This window comes from Cervus elaphus, chromosome X (assembly GCF_910594005.1).
Source record: "Cervus elaphus chromosome X, mCerEla1.1, whole genome shotgun sequence".
Lineage (NCBI taxonomy): Eukaryota > Metazoa > Chordata > Mammalia > Artiodactyla > Cervidae > Cervus > Cervus elaphus.
In genome coordinates, this window is record NC_057848.1 from 142865003 (window position 1) to 142878557 (window position 13555).

At 32.2% G+C, this 13555-nt stretch overlaps 1 protein-coding gene across 9 annotated transcripts in view; it reads left to right on the forward strand.

The window, feature by feature from the left end:
• Positions 1–13555, forward strand: part of DMD (dystrophin) — a 2565910-nt gene that overhangs the window by 1283991 nt on the left and 1268364 nt on the right. For 8 of the 9 annotated variants that reach the window (XM_043895268.1, XM_043895262.1, XM_043895265.1 and 5 more), the window contains 3 exons: positions 7603–7725; positions 10279–10416; positions 13139–13291. In XM_043895268.1, the coding sequence (XP_043751203.1) occupies positions 7603–7725; positions 10279–10416; positions 13139–13291 (414 nt within the window). The remainder of the gene's footprint in view (positions 1–7602; positions 7726–10278; positions 10417–13138; positions 13292–13555) is intronic. The other variant, XM_043895270.1, reaches the window with a different exon arrangement.

Here is a 13555-nt window from a genome sequence, read left to right on the forward strand (position 1 = left end):
CTCTATCTACTAATTTTATTTCACTGAAATAAGCAAGAAGTTAGCCTACTGACAGAATTTCTATATTAACAACATTTTTTGCACATTTGTAATATCCTATCCCTGTAACAGAATTAGTTCTATTGGAACTTGGATAACACACTCCTTTTGTGATCATTTACAGTGTTTTCAAAGTAGTTGTTAATTGAGTTTGGTGAGCAGGGTCATTTGCTAGAACTAACTGGGTCTTATTAGCATGACATTTAAAATGATTAAAGCGATTTGGTGATTTCTTATGATACTTTAAAAAGGCAAATGATTCCTCCAATCAGTCCACAGATGTAAAAGTAATTATTCCTTGGACCAGAACTTTCAGATGTTTATCGGGGGTTGTGAGAGAGCCAGTAAGTTACCCTATTTCTCCGTTAGATAGCCTGGTTAGAAAATGTTGGATCCTAATTCATTACTTTGTCCACTCCAACATGCTGACTCTCAGCATACGTTCTTATCTCTAGTTGTATCATCAGATAATTTTTTGTTGGTCTATTATGCTTTAATATAAAAATGTCTAGTCTCCCTTAAAACAATGATTGTGGTACTTCTTTCTATTAAAAATAATTATAATTAAAAACCAGAAATGGGAGATGAATAAAGGAATTAAGGGAGAAAGGAAGAAAAAAACAAGAAAAAGAAAGTTTTCCAACTGCAATATTTTTCATTCATCAGTCTCCCCCTATATTTTAAAGTTAAGTCCTTTCTTCTGCTATTTCAGTTGCTACTACTAAACTCATATAATCATGAGATAGAAAAGTATTTCAAGTTATCTCAATAAAAAGTAGAAAGTGTGATGATTATTGAATCACCAACATGTCTTAACCAATTAGTATATTTTATATCCAATTCTAAAATGTGTGACCATGACATTAATCTTTATCAATTCAAAATCAACAGATATACTATGTAATGTCTCTTAATTAGCTTTACAAATTTGAGAAGTTACCACAATTTCACATTTTCATCCTCACAGCATCAAAGATAAGCCAGTAGCTGATCTACTACTGAAGAATGCAGCCAATGAAATGTCAGTTATCCAAGTCAGTTTGTTTTATCTTTAAAATATTATGTCTTATGTTCCTTGGATATATCTCTTATGAATTTAAAATAAATCAATGAATAAATCTACAAACTACTTTATCTGATTACCTTTGTTTTAGATAGATCTTTTAGTACACTTATTTCCCTTTGTAAGTTTTCTTTCCTCTCCAGATATTTTGATTTGAAATAACTCTTTATATCATATCAGCACTGTGTCTTTTCTGTATCATAGGATGTTTCTGATCCTTGAAACTTTATTCATTTTGATTTCCATACATTATTCTTATTTAATTTTAAATCTATATCAATATTGTAATGATTAATAAATTTTCATAGCTGCAGAATGGAAAGAGGAGACTGATTTGAAGCAATTTTAAACCAATCTGTAGCATTTGGAATATTCATTTTTAATTCAGGTTTCAGTGTAATTTGAATGTAGTGGCCATATATCATGATTACTAGGATTACATAGTCCATATTAACAAATGTTTACTTTGCTCTCTGTGTAAACACAGTCTTTATTATGTTAGTGTACCTATGCACGTTAGAAGTAATATTTAATCAAAAGAAAGCTTACATTTTAAAAATGATAAAGTGTATCTGAGTAATTTTGAATGCTTCCAATTTACAATGAATCAATTTGTAATTGACTTTGCTTTTTTCAGTCTGTTGTTGTTTGTTAACCTGTTATATAAATCACCATTAATGCTAAAACTTTAACAAAGCCTTAAATTTCATTAATCTTAAATCATACAGCAAAGCACAGTTAATAGCTGTTAAGAAATCTGAAGCCACATTAAAAATCAAGGAAAACAAAGTGTTGTCTTTCTCAGTTTCTCTGTCTCTTCTTTCTTTTGTGTCCGTTGATCTATCTGTTTGATTATTAAACTACCCTATGTTTTACTTTATTTGTATTTTGTATGACTACACAGTCATGCTAAAGCTCTTAAGATGAAAAGGTAAGTAAAAAAATTAAATTGTGCAAAACCTATGCCTGGTTCGTACTTTCTGCTGAGATATTATAACTTTTTATTATTATTTTCTATGTATTCTAAAGCTTATCTTGTGTGCACTGTCAGAGGTATGATTTAATTGTGATTCTAGTTCTTCTTTGGTCATATACTTTCTGTAAAGTCAGTAGAATTAATGTATGCTTAAATTAAGATGCTTAATCTTCCATTGATTTCAATTTATTCAAATAATTTGTCATAATACTGAATCAAAGAGGCAGGCCTTATATACTACATATGACTTAAACTTTGATGACTCACCAGTGAGCTATTAAATTATGATTGTTTGCTTACCCTTCATTTATTTTATAAAATTCCATAAGAATTACAAACTACAAAGCCAACAAAGACCAAAGAATAACATGTAAAATTTTTATTAGTCAGAGAAGTCATGACCTAATGGTGAACCAGTGACCTCTTAAGGAAAAGCAATTAAATTTTCCCAACTTCTTGAAAAATATTAATTGCATGGATGTCAAATGGCTGGTCTTATCCCGCCAATAGCATAGCTTAAATAACTGAGTTGAGTAGGTATGGTCATTTTGGTTGTAAAATTATTTACTGAATAATTTGATCTATTGGATGTTCTAAAATTAGTAATATACAAAGCAAGCACATTTTATGTTTAAAAAATGAGTTCCTTTTGCTATGGAAAATACAGAATGATATAAGGTGTATTCCCAACTTTAGGAGTTAAAAATCTACTGGGGAGACAAAATATAAACCCTTGAAAGTTAAATACTACTACATTCTAGTATGTAAATACATACTGCAACACAGTCTAAGATTACACATGAGGAATCAGTTCAGTTCAGTTCAGTAGCTCAGTTGTGTCCGACTCTGTGACCCCATGAATCGCAGCACGCCAGGCCTCCCTGTCCATCACCAACTCCCGGAGTTTACTCAAACTCATGTCTATCCAGTCGGAGATGCCATCCAGCCATCTCATCCTCTGTCGTCCCCTTCTCCTCCTGCCCTCAATCCCTCCCACACATGAGGAATAGAGACTCCTAATAAAACATCTCAAACGCATTCACATAAATGTTCCTATCTCCAGAGGGCTTCTTGAAAATCCCCATACAAAACATGTCTGAATACAGATAAATGAGATGGACCTTATAAAAATTATCTAAATCCACTGAAATTTGCTAAATAAAACATCAGCATTTTAACTCCTATTAATAAAACATTACTTCTGTGAGATATTTCATACTAATAATGAACTTTTGGTTCTTCTCAATGTCATAGTCATAACAGTTGCTGTTGATCTGTACTGTGGCTAATGTGGCTACTATCAATAAAGTAGCCACAGACTACATATGGTTATTGAAAATTTGAAATGTGGCTACTCCAAATTAAGTTGTGCTGTAAGTGTAAAATACACTGTGGGTTTTCAATTCTTCATATGAAAAAATGAAAGTAAAATACCTTAATAATTGTATAATGATTGTAAGTTAAATAGTATTTTAGATATATTGGGTAAATACTACATCCATCTGATGCTTTTCACTTTTTAGTATAGCAACTAGAACATTGAAAATTAAATATATGACTTGCATAATATTTCTATATGGCTGCATATCTCTAGTAAACAAAGACCTTTGAATTCAGAGGAGAGAACTTACTGTAAATAGGTAAAATTTTAGGGAATTATTCATGTGAAAAGTATCTTATTTCTAACATATACTCTAATACATCTAACACTGGAGTGGGTAGCCATTCCCTTCTCCAGGGGATCTTCCCAACCCAGGGATTGAACCCAGGTCTCCCGCATTGCAGGGCGATTCTTTACCAGCTGAGCCACAAGGGAAGCTACACATGATTATCCTGCTTCTGTTGATATACTTTCAGCAGTGAGACACTCACTACTTTAAAATGAGTGCTTTAAAAAGACAAAAAAAAAATTGCAGCACTAATTAGTTGTTTCTATATTAAACTACAATTCAGGCTCCAAGTAATTTCTACCAACTGATTCTAGTTGTTCACTTTGGAACCACACAGAATAATTAAAATCTCTAATCTACATAATAGTTTTCTTAAAAAACAAATCCATGGTAGTCTTTGATCAGGAAATCTAGACTCTACACATACTACTAATAAAATCTAAGTTTATGTTATATTGCTTGAATAATTCATAACTAAGTACTAGTGTTTCCGAAAATCTATTTGTATCTGCTTATATTATTTTTGTACCGAGTGGTGTCATGTTGTTGCTAGCATTTGGCCAGCAATTAGTATACATCCACGCATGAGGTGTTGGCTACTCCAGTCTCTTCAATTTTATACAATGGAAATTGTGTTACTTAAAATTCCAGGTCATTCAAGAGCTCCTTCAAACTGTTCTTCCACTATTCCATGATTAGTCACGCATTCACTTAGTTTTTCAGGAAAATTTCATTTATGAGTGCCTTCTATGTACCAGAAATGACTCTAGGTTGAACAAGACAGACAAATTACTCATCTTTATGGGATGTTTTTGGAGCTCATCCGTCTCACCATGTGTTTTTTACATACTTGTTGATCTCCAAATAATTCCTGATGAAAATTCTGCACAGGACAGAACTGGTGGACAGCCCTTTATCTTCCTCCTTGACCCCACTATATCGATGCAGATTGATTAAGTTTTGTTGTTAAGAATAATATGACTTTACCAAACTGGAGTGTCAATTTTTCCATGTTTACCATTAGAATTCCACGATTTTGTTAAATAAGTTGTTAAAATAAAAGTGCTGTGTCAACAAGTGTTTATTTTATCCTTCATAAACTGGACATTTTCAAAAGAGGAAGATATTGACTCGAGCCAATGGATGGGTACAAATTTGAGGGGAAACAGTAAGAGCCAATATCTATTGAGCCTTTGCTATATACCAAACAACATTCTAACATATTTTATCCTCATAAAAGCTCTATGAGTAGCTATTCTTCTTATCCTCATGTTACACATAAAGACACAGAGGCTCAAAGAGGAGATAACTTGCCCCAAATCCCTCAGCTGCTCAGGGTTGGAGCTCAAGTCCAATCTAGCCATTCTCTTGCAGAAATTTTAGGCTCTTCACCAGAAGGTGAAAAGCATTCTAATCCTTGAGGGAGGGATACTAGGAGTTCACCAACAGACCTGTAAGAAAGAGTGTATATGGAACATTTAAATAAGGTTAGAAAGGTCCTTGGGACAAGATTAGGGGGAGCCTTGACTATCATGCTGGAGTTTGGACTTTATTTGACTTGTACTTCTTGAGCAGAGAAATAACATTATAAAAGCTGTGGTTTTGGAACATACTGACCTGATTACAGCCCACAGGATAGAACTGGTGAGGTGGGAAGCATTGTACATCTGTAAGGAGGTTTTTACCATAGGTCTTGTGTAGGAGAGGTGATAGCTCAGAAAAGAAAGCAAGTGATTCATGGTAAGTGAATTGACAGTATTTGGTATTTATTAGACAATAGAGTGATGTGTTGGAAAATAGCATGACTCATGTTTTAGACTTGGATGACTGAAAAAAATGACTTATATTTACAGAACTAGGGAAGTTAATGTTCTGAGAAGTTCTGGGCAAGATAATAAGCTCATTTCTAGACATGTTGAACTTCAAGAGAGTAATCAGCTGGCTGTGGAAGAGTCTAGATTGGAATTGAAAAGTAAAGTCACAGCTAAAGATGAATGACAGATATTATGAAAATTATATTTAAGTTTTGGAAGATAGCACTATTAGGGAAGGAGTTCCCTCAATAGTTATGAATGCCCAAGTTCTGAGCCTTTGAAACTACTATATATGAATATATGGAGAAAGGATGAACTAGAGAGGAAGCACATGTAAGACTAAATCAGATTATCCATTATAGATAGTGGACCCATGTTATTTTGATATGCAAGTACTTAAAAAGTTATTTTAGGTATCATTTATCTTCATACATTCACAAAATCATATATATATATATATATATATATATGTATAACAATGCAGTTACTCTTATTAAATCTTAGGAAATGTGAACAACTGAATAACATAGACACCATCAAATTAACACTGTGTAGTTATACTACAGGCTATCATTCTTTATCTTTACAATATATTATATAATATATGATTTTAAAGTATAGAAGTAAGTTAATAATAGAGATTGGAACACCATTCAAGTGCCTATTTATAATACTTCCAATCTGTACTGATTCTAGAACATATTATTATATTTCAGATATTTATTAGGATTTAAAAACTAGTATTGAAAATAAGGCACTTTAGAAAGACTCCATAAATCCTCTCTGGCATGTATACAAGTACCTAAAAGATAAGTGTTTATTCATGTTTCCTGTGAGAATTTTTTCTTGTGAATAGCATTCAGTGGTTCACTTTTTCATTAGTAACTAAATACCTTTAGATATTCTTTTTTCCTTGAACACGTTCCTATATTGTCCTCTAGGAGATACTGTATACTAAAGAGTAAGACTAAGCCTAGGAATCTGTTGGGGAAGAGTGGCGGGGGGAGGGGGGGACCAACTTGATGAATATGTCATACTGGCATAAGACACTGGGTCATTCCTAAATTGTTTTTTCAAGTGGAAAATGTTTAGCTCTAAGGAAAATAAAGTTGTTTTTTTTTTTTTTTGTCACATGTGAGTTTTCCAAAGCTGTCAGATATAAAATATTTTCTAGTATTTTAATGCAAATGAATTGAATACAGCGGTCCAGATGAATAGAATAAACATTTATATTACTAACTGAACTTTAATTTTTGTCTATTCTTTTGAATGTATATTTGATTTTCACTGTATTTTCATTTATCAGTCCTCTTCAAGTGGTTTCTTTAGAAAAACAAGGGGTTAAAAAGATTTTTGAGACTATGGTAATTATGACTTTCAAAATCAAAGGAAATGTGATATTTATAAAGTTAGAAAACATATATTCAGACTTTTCATTTGAGATATTAAGAGTTCATTTTTTTCATTTTTTTTTTTGTGTGTGTGTGTGTGCTACCAAATAAAGCATTCCTAAGACAAGCTAATGACACTGTCTTATGGGAGCATGCCTGTCAATTCTGCCATGTTAAAAATGTCATTTAAAATATCTAAGCAGATTGCTATGTATTTTTTTCTGAGGATAAGGAGACAATTCTGCATTTCCAACTGCTGTTACTGTTATTAGATGAATGAGGCAATTTCTGATGAGATATTTACCCAAATGATATTTATATCAGAATATTTAAAATAAGATCAAATTCAACTTTAGGATATTAACAATTAGACCAGCCAAGTATATGGAAATTGACTTTTGCTGAAAAATCAGAATGATGAATTGCATTATCCTGCATGTATGTTCAGCTCTGATGATGTTAAATGTTTGTCTTTATTTGCATCCTCAGGTACTTTCCCAGTTGTATTTCACCACTTTCATAAAATATAATATGGAAACATAATGCATGTCATTATTTTAGCAACAGGAGGTTGAACAAATGCATTTTTTGGCTTATATTTCTAATAAAAAGTAATTTTGATTTAAATTAGCACTATCTTTTTTTTTAGGCCTCCATTCCTTTGAAGGAATTGGAGCAGTTTAACTCAGATATACAAAAATTGCTTGAACCACTGGAGGCTGAAATTCAGCAGGGGGTGAATCTGAAAGAGGAAGACTTCAATAAAGATATGGTAAATTGGTTGTGATAAAAGTGTGAATGAACTAGAAATGAAATGAATAAATAAATATTTCAAAGGAAATTAGATAATCCAAGTCTCCAATTAAATTCTTAGAGCATACCTTGTACATTTTGTGATTCTAATGATTTATTACAAATGCAAAGTATTGTTATTGAACTATTATGAATGCCAAATTACTATGATATGGGCATACAGGAGTAATTATAGATTCTAATAAATCACCCAGCAATGTTGCTTTCATCCATACTCAAAGGACAAAATGTAGTAGGTGGAAAAAAAGTCAAATCAGAAAATAAGAAACTTCATAATAATAAAAAAAATAGCACAACCATCAGAGATGGCTGATATTTTGCTTCAGTCCCAATGTAACATTTATTTTGGATAAGGGGCAATTATACATGATATAAACATTATTTATTAAAACTTAACACAATGTAGTTTTACAAAAAAGTTTAAGAAGTAGTATAGTATATATCTAAAATATGTGTAAATTCATGCTGCTTATTTCATGGGAAAAAAAGAAATATAACCATGTGGGCTATCCCCAGACTCATAACTTTCTTCTTATACCCTGGTTGATTTCAACATGTCTTTTACGTTTCTCTCTGGCTTGACTATTTCTGCCTCACATTCCTTTTCACGGACTTATTGTTTCTCCTTACTCCTCGTCACAATTTCCTTTCCCCTCTCCACAACCATCACCTATATGGCATCATTAACCTTTACATATGTCATGCTAGAGATTTCTCAGACATGTAGCAGTGCTAGACTTCGCAGACAGTGCTTGAAAATGATATTGGAAGATAAATTATAAGTTGTAAATAATAGGCACATGAAGCAATAGCAGAACCATTTTTACCAATCTTAGTTCTCGTTGGTATCATTTCTGACTTCCTAGAGCTGCCTAATTCAGTACTCCCTATGTACGGGTTTGATGGTCTTGCCAACTCAGCTCATGGGAAGAAAGACCAGACAAACCTTTCTAAGATACAGAGTTACAACTACCTCTTATTCATGTCAAAGAAGAAACCAGAGGGCACCAAGGTGGAAAAGAATGCTTCTTACCTCTTGGGCTGTTCACCAACGCTGCCCTCTAGCTTTCAGCTGGTGTGGGGCAAGTAGTGCAGTAGTTTTGTTTGTTCATTATTTTTGTCCTCAGCCCCAGGAAATGTTTCAGATTTTTAATGACATATTCTTAAAAGGAAGGTTTTTCAAAGACTATACACATAAATGCCTATTACATTATTTCATTAAACAAGTAACTGGCACATCTCTGATGAAAATCTCATTTCTTTTAAAAAATTTAATGGTTTCACAGTTGTGTGTAGAAGTTGACATATGCATTAGAGATTTAAGTATGTAACATGGAACACCATGGATGATTATAAACACAAGCATGTCACATTTAAAAATTGTCTGCTTCTCTTAATTCATCAGAGTACCTTGGGTACTATTAAAAAGCAAACCTCCTTGATAGAAGGTATTTATATATTGCATTGAAAGAAAGATAGGAAATAGAAGTGAAACATCCAATGGTTACATATGCTACTCTATTGGACAAACACTGTTAAAATAATTTTATTTAAAAATAAATAAAATAAAAATAATTTTCTTAGAGCCTAAAGAGCAAACTACATATTAAAAATATTTGAGTCATTTTTCTAATCCATATTTAATATTTACTTAATTGTATTTATTTAAAAATAACATGCATATATGACTTATTTTTAGAAATTATCTGCAATACTTGACAGCAGTTGAGAACGTTTTTTCCTAAAGCTCTAATATTTGTTCTAGATTTGGTCATTTAGTTTATGTAAAAGAAAAGAAAGAAAAGTTGCTCAGTCATGTCCGACTCTTTGCGACCCCACGGACTGTAGCCTACCAGGCTCCCACATCCATGGGATTTTCCAGGCAAGAGTACTGGAGTGGGTTGCCGTTTCCTTCTCCAGGGGATCTTCCTGACTCAGGGATCGAACCCAGGACGCTTTACCATCTGAGCCACCAGGGAAGCTAGTTTATGTGAAACAGAACTTATTGTATAGAAATCAGTGTACACTTAAAACAATGTATTTTCACTTAGGAGTGTGTGTTAAAATTTTAAATTTTACAGTCTCACATTCACAGAGCCACATCTATATTTCTCTGTGAAATAGTTAACATCATATATAACAAGTTTTGTTTTTTTCTCCAAAGGTTTTTTTTTTAATTTCTAGGAATGCACTAAAAATCAAAGCCCAAAGAATGCTTTCATAGCAATTCACTTGTATGAAATGATGTAGTAAATTGCTCCCCCATCTTTCTACATACAACTCTAATCACATGTGTCCTTTTGAGATAGACAGGAGGAAACTTCTTTTAAAAGTTAAAAGTATAGCATATTAGAAAAGAAACTCTGAGTGCAGTATCTTAGAATAGCATTCCCTGAAAGTTTTAAATTGGATTTTTTTGTGTGTGTTTTAATAACATGTTTTATTATCTCTGTTAAAGATGTACAGCTTTTTTTAAACCAAAATGAAGACTGTACTTGTTGTTTTTAATCAGAGTGAAGACAATGAGGGTACTGTAAAAGAATTGTTGCAAAGAGGAGACAACTTACAACAAAGAATCACAGATGAGAGAAAGCGAGAGGAAATAAAGATAAAACAGCAGCTGTTACAGACAAAACATAATGCTCTCAAGGTATTAGAGCTAAAATTATAATATACCTTGCCTGTGTTTTTTTCATGTACAGGGTAAAATCTATTGTTCATAAATAAAATTTGCTTAAGAATCTTAGTCACCAGAAATACATATTTTTTTTTCCATTCAGTGTCTGTGCCTTAACAGTTTTGATTGCTGTCTTTGATTTTGAAAGATGTGTTGCTTAAAAATTTCAAGGTATTTACTTAGACACATTTTTCTGAGTAGTAATCAAAAGATATTAAATGCATCATTCATAGTGTTCATATATTTAATTTTGTAATATAATCTATTTTGTAAGTTATTTTGACATGTGTCTTGACAAACCTGTTTAACTGTCAGCATAACCAATCTGTATATTTTTGAGGCTTTCTGCTCTTGATATTTTCTTGATTTAATTCAGAGTAGGTTCACTTTTTGGGGTAACCTAATATTTGTTTAATAGTTCATTTTTTTTTCAGTTAACTTCATTTTGCATTTAAGAGAGTTACTCTTTGCAACTAACTAAACATTTAGAAGTCTAATTTCATTTATTTAGCAGTCCTCTAAAATAATCTTAATGTCCATGAGAAAGAACCGGTGCTCTCCTTTTAACCAGCATTAGTATAGAGCTTCAAGTACCCATGTGTCTCATCTGGAATTGCACAGGAAAGACAGAATAGAATATTGGTGTTTATATAATAATACCTAGAAAGTTATTGAGAAGAGACAGGACATGTGAAAGATTCTGTGAAATAACTTTTTATTTTTTAATGTGCTTTTCAATATTCACTATTTGCATGCATGGCTGATTTTCTAATACTGTTAATTGCTGAGCTTTTCATTGTAAATCACTCTTTTAGAGCTGTATAGCCATGTAGGTGGATCCACCTTGTAGGTGAATAGACTCTGCTTTCTATATGCAAATAAGAGTATAAAACCTTTTCCCATATAGTCAGACAACCAAATAAACACTGCTGAGAATGTAATTACACAATATTGTGCCTGCAAGGAATCCACAAGGAAAGTCTAATTGGCCAGCAGGTGTTCTGAAGGTAACTGCTGATAAATATAGGAAATAGAAAAGGCCTCTTCCCTGAGGGAGTACAAGAGCAAGCCATAATGGGCTCAGAAAATCAGAAAGCTGTGTAATTCACACGCTTCCAACTGTGACCAAGCTTTTAGAAACATCTACACTGGTCATATGATGATATGTGTCCTACTGAAAAGCAGTGTTTAATGGTTATCTGGCATACCTGTAAAGAAATCTCTATAATGTCTCTTAATATCTTTACACATTACACACCACCCTGTACTTAGGAAATAAAAGGAATTTCAGATTTGGGGACCACAAGCCCTTTCTCTTGGTGAAGATATGAGTTGCGTCACCAGTAAGGCATGGCTCAACTCTCTTTCACGTGGCTGTATCTTGGTACCTTTGAAAAAAGCAGCATTCCATCTGGCTCATCCCAGGCATTTATTTCCTCCACAGGAGGTTTAGAAATTCAACTGAAAATGTAAACTGTAGAAAATTTTACATCCCCAATTTTAAACAAAATGCAGAATGAAATCAAAATCATTTTTCTCAGATATATGTTAAAAGTAATGAATGAAAATCAACACTTGCCACACCAATCTACTAAATTCAATAGTTGTTAATCTGCCAAGTGTTCAAGTCTAGTCCTTATGAAATATTTCAAAGAAGGTGAAACTTCCCAATGCAATGAATATTTCAGCAGTTCTTTGATATCCACTCTTTTCTTTTGCTCTAGTTATATCTATACATGAAACCCTAATTGCTACTACTCTGAAAAAATGGAAACTGTATCCTGAGCTCTTATGTTCCCTTATAAAACATGTAAAATATATTCCCTCGTAAAATAGCATTACAACAAATTCTGTTGATCAGGGAAGACATTGGATGGTCTTGTAAGGAGTAAGATGATTAATTTTCCCCTTATGTGATTCATTAAAGTAGTCACCCTTATTTATCTCATCAGGTTGATTGAAAACTGTGCACTTTTCCTTTTCTAAATTTTACCATTTTGCATTTGGATTTGATGCCAATGAGAAAGTTTGCCATGCAAGTCTTAAAAGGAAAATAATTTTTATGATATTTAAATTGTCATTTTCATGCATACTCTCAGGCATACACTTTTCACACTTGAACATATATAGTTTGAAGCAATTTCTGTGATAACTAAGAACACTTTATGTTTCTAATCACAAAATATTCATGTCTTATGAAACTTTTTTGCAGACATTTCTAAAATTATGAATGTAAATTGCTTGGCTATATAAACTTAAAATTTTGAACCTAGTACTGAAGATAGAAATTTTAGAATTTTTACCTATTTTAAAACTCAAATGCAAACTCAGTAAGTTTGCACAAGTATGTTGTTACCTCAATTGAGTTCACATATTGAATAATTTCACAAACTCTACACAGTAATTTATTTGACTCATTAAGAGTTAATTAAATATGAAATGATTTCTAAACAAGTTTGAGCGTACTAAGAAAAAATACTGAAAGTGGATTGTTCAGTTTTCTTAGCTTCATGTACATGGGTCCTGTCTCGTGAATACAAAATTTAATAATCTACTTGTATGGGTAACATTTAAATATGAATTTAACTGAACCTGAACAAGAAGGTGAGGGAACCAAATTATTTTTAAATGACTACAACCAGAAGTATAATATGCTTATATATTGATATTTTAATAATATCTGCACCATGAACAGGATTTGAGGTCTCAAAGAAGAAAAAAGGCTCTAGAAATTTCTCACCAGTGGTATCAGTACAAGAGGCAGGCTGATGATCTCCTGAAATGCTTGGATGACATTGAAAAAAAATTAGCCAGCCTACCTGAACCCAGAGATGAAAGGAAAATAAAGGTAATGTTGTTTTAGAATGTCAATCTAAGATTTGTTGCTACATTTTAATTTATTGAACTTAACCTGTATGGATCATGTTTTAAATGTTGATGTTGCTGTTTCTTCTATTAGTGTTCTCCCCAATTTGAGCTGTTTCTCTGTATTTTGTTTTGTTTTAGTAAATGTATTGTATTGTTTTTCAATTGACATAATGTTGAATGAATAAAACGTTTTATTCTTAGACATTGTGAAATGAATTAAGAAATGTTATATGTTTTCTGGTAA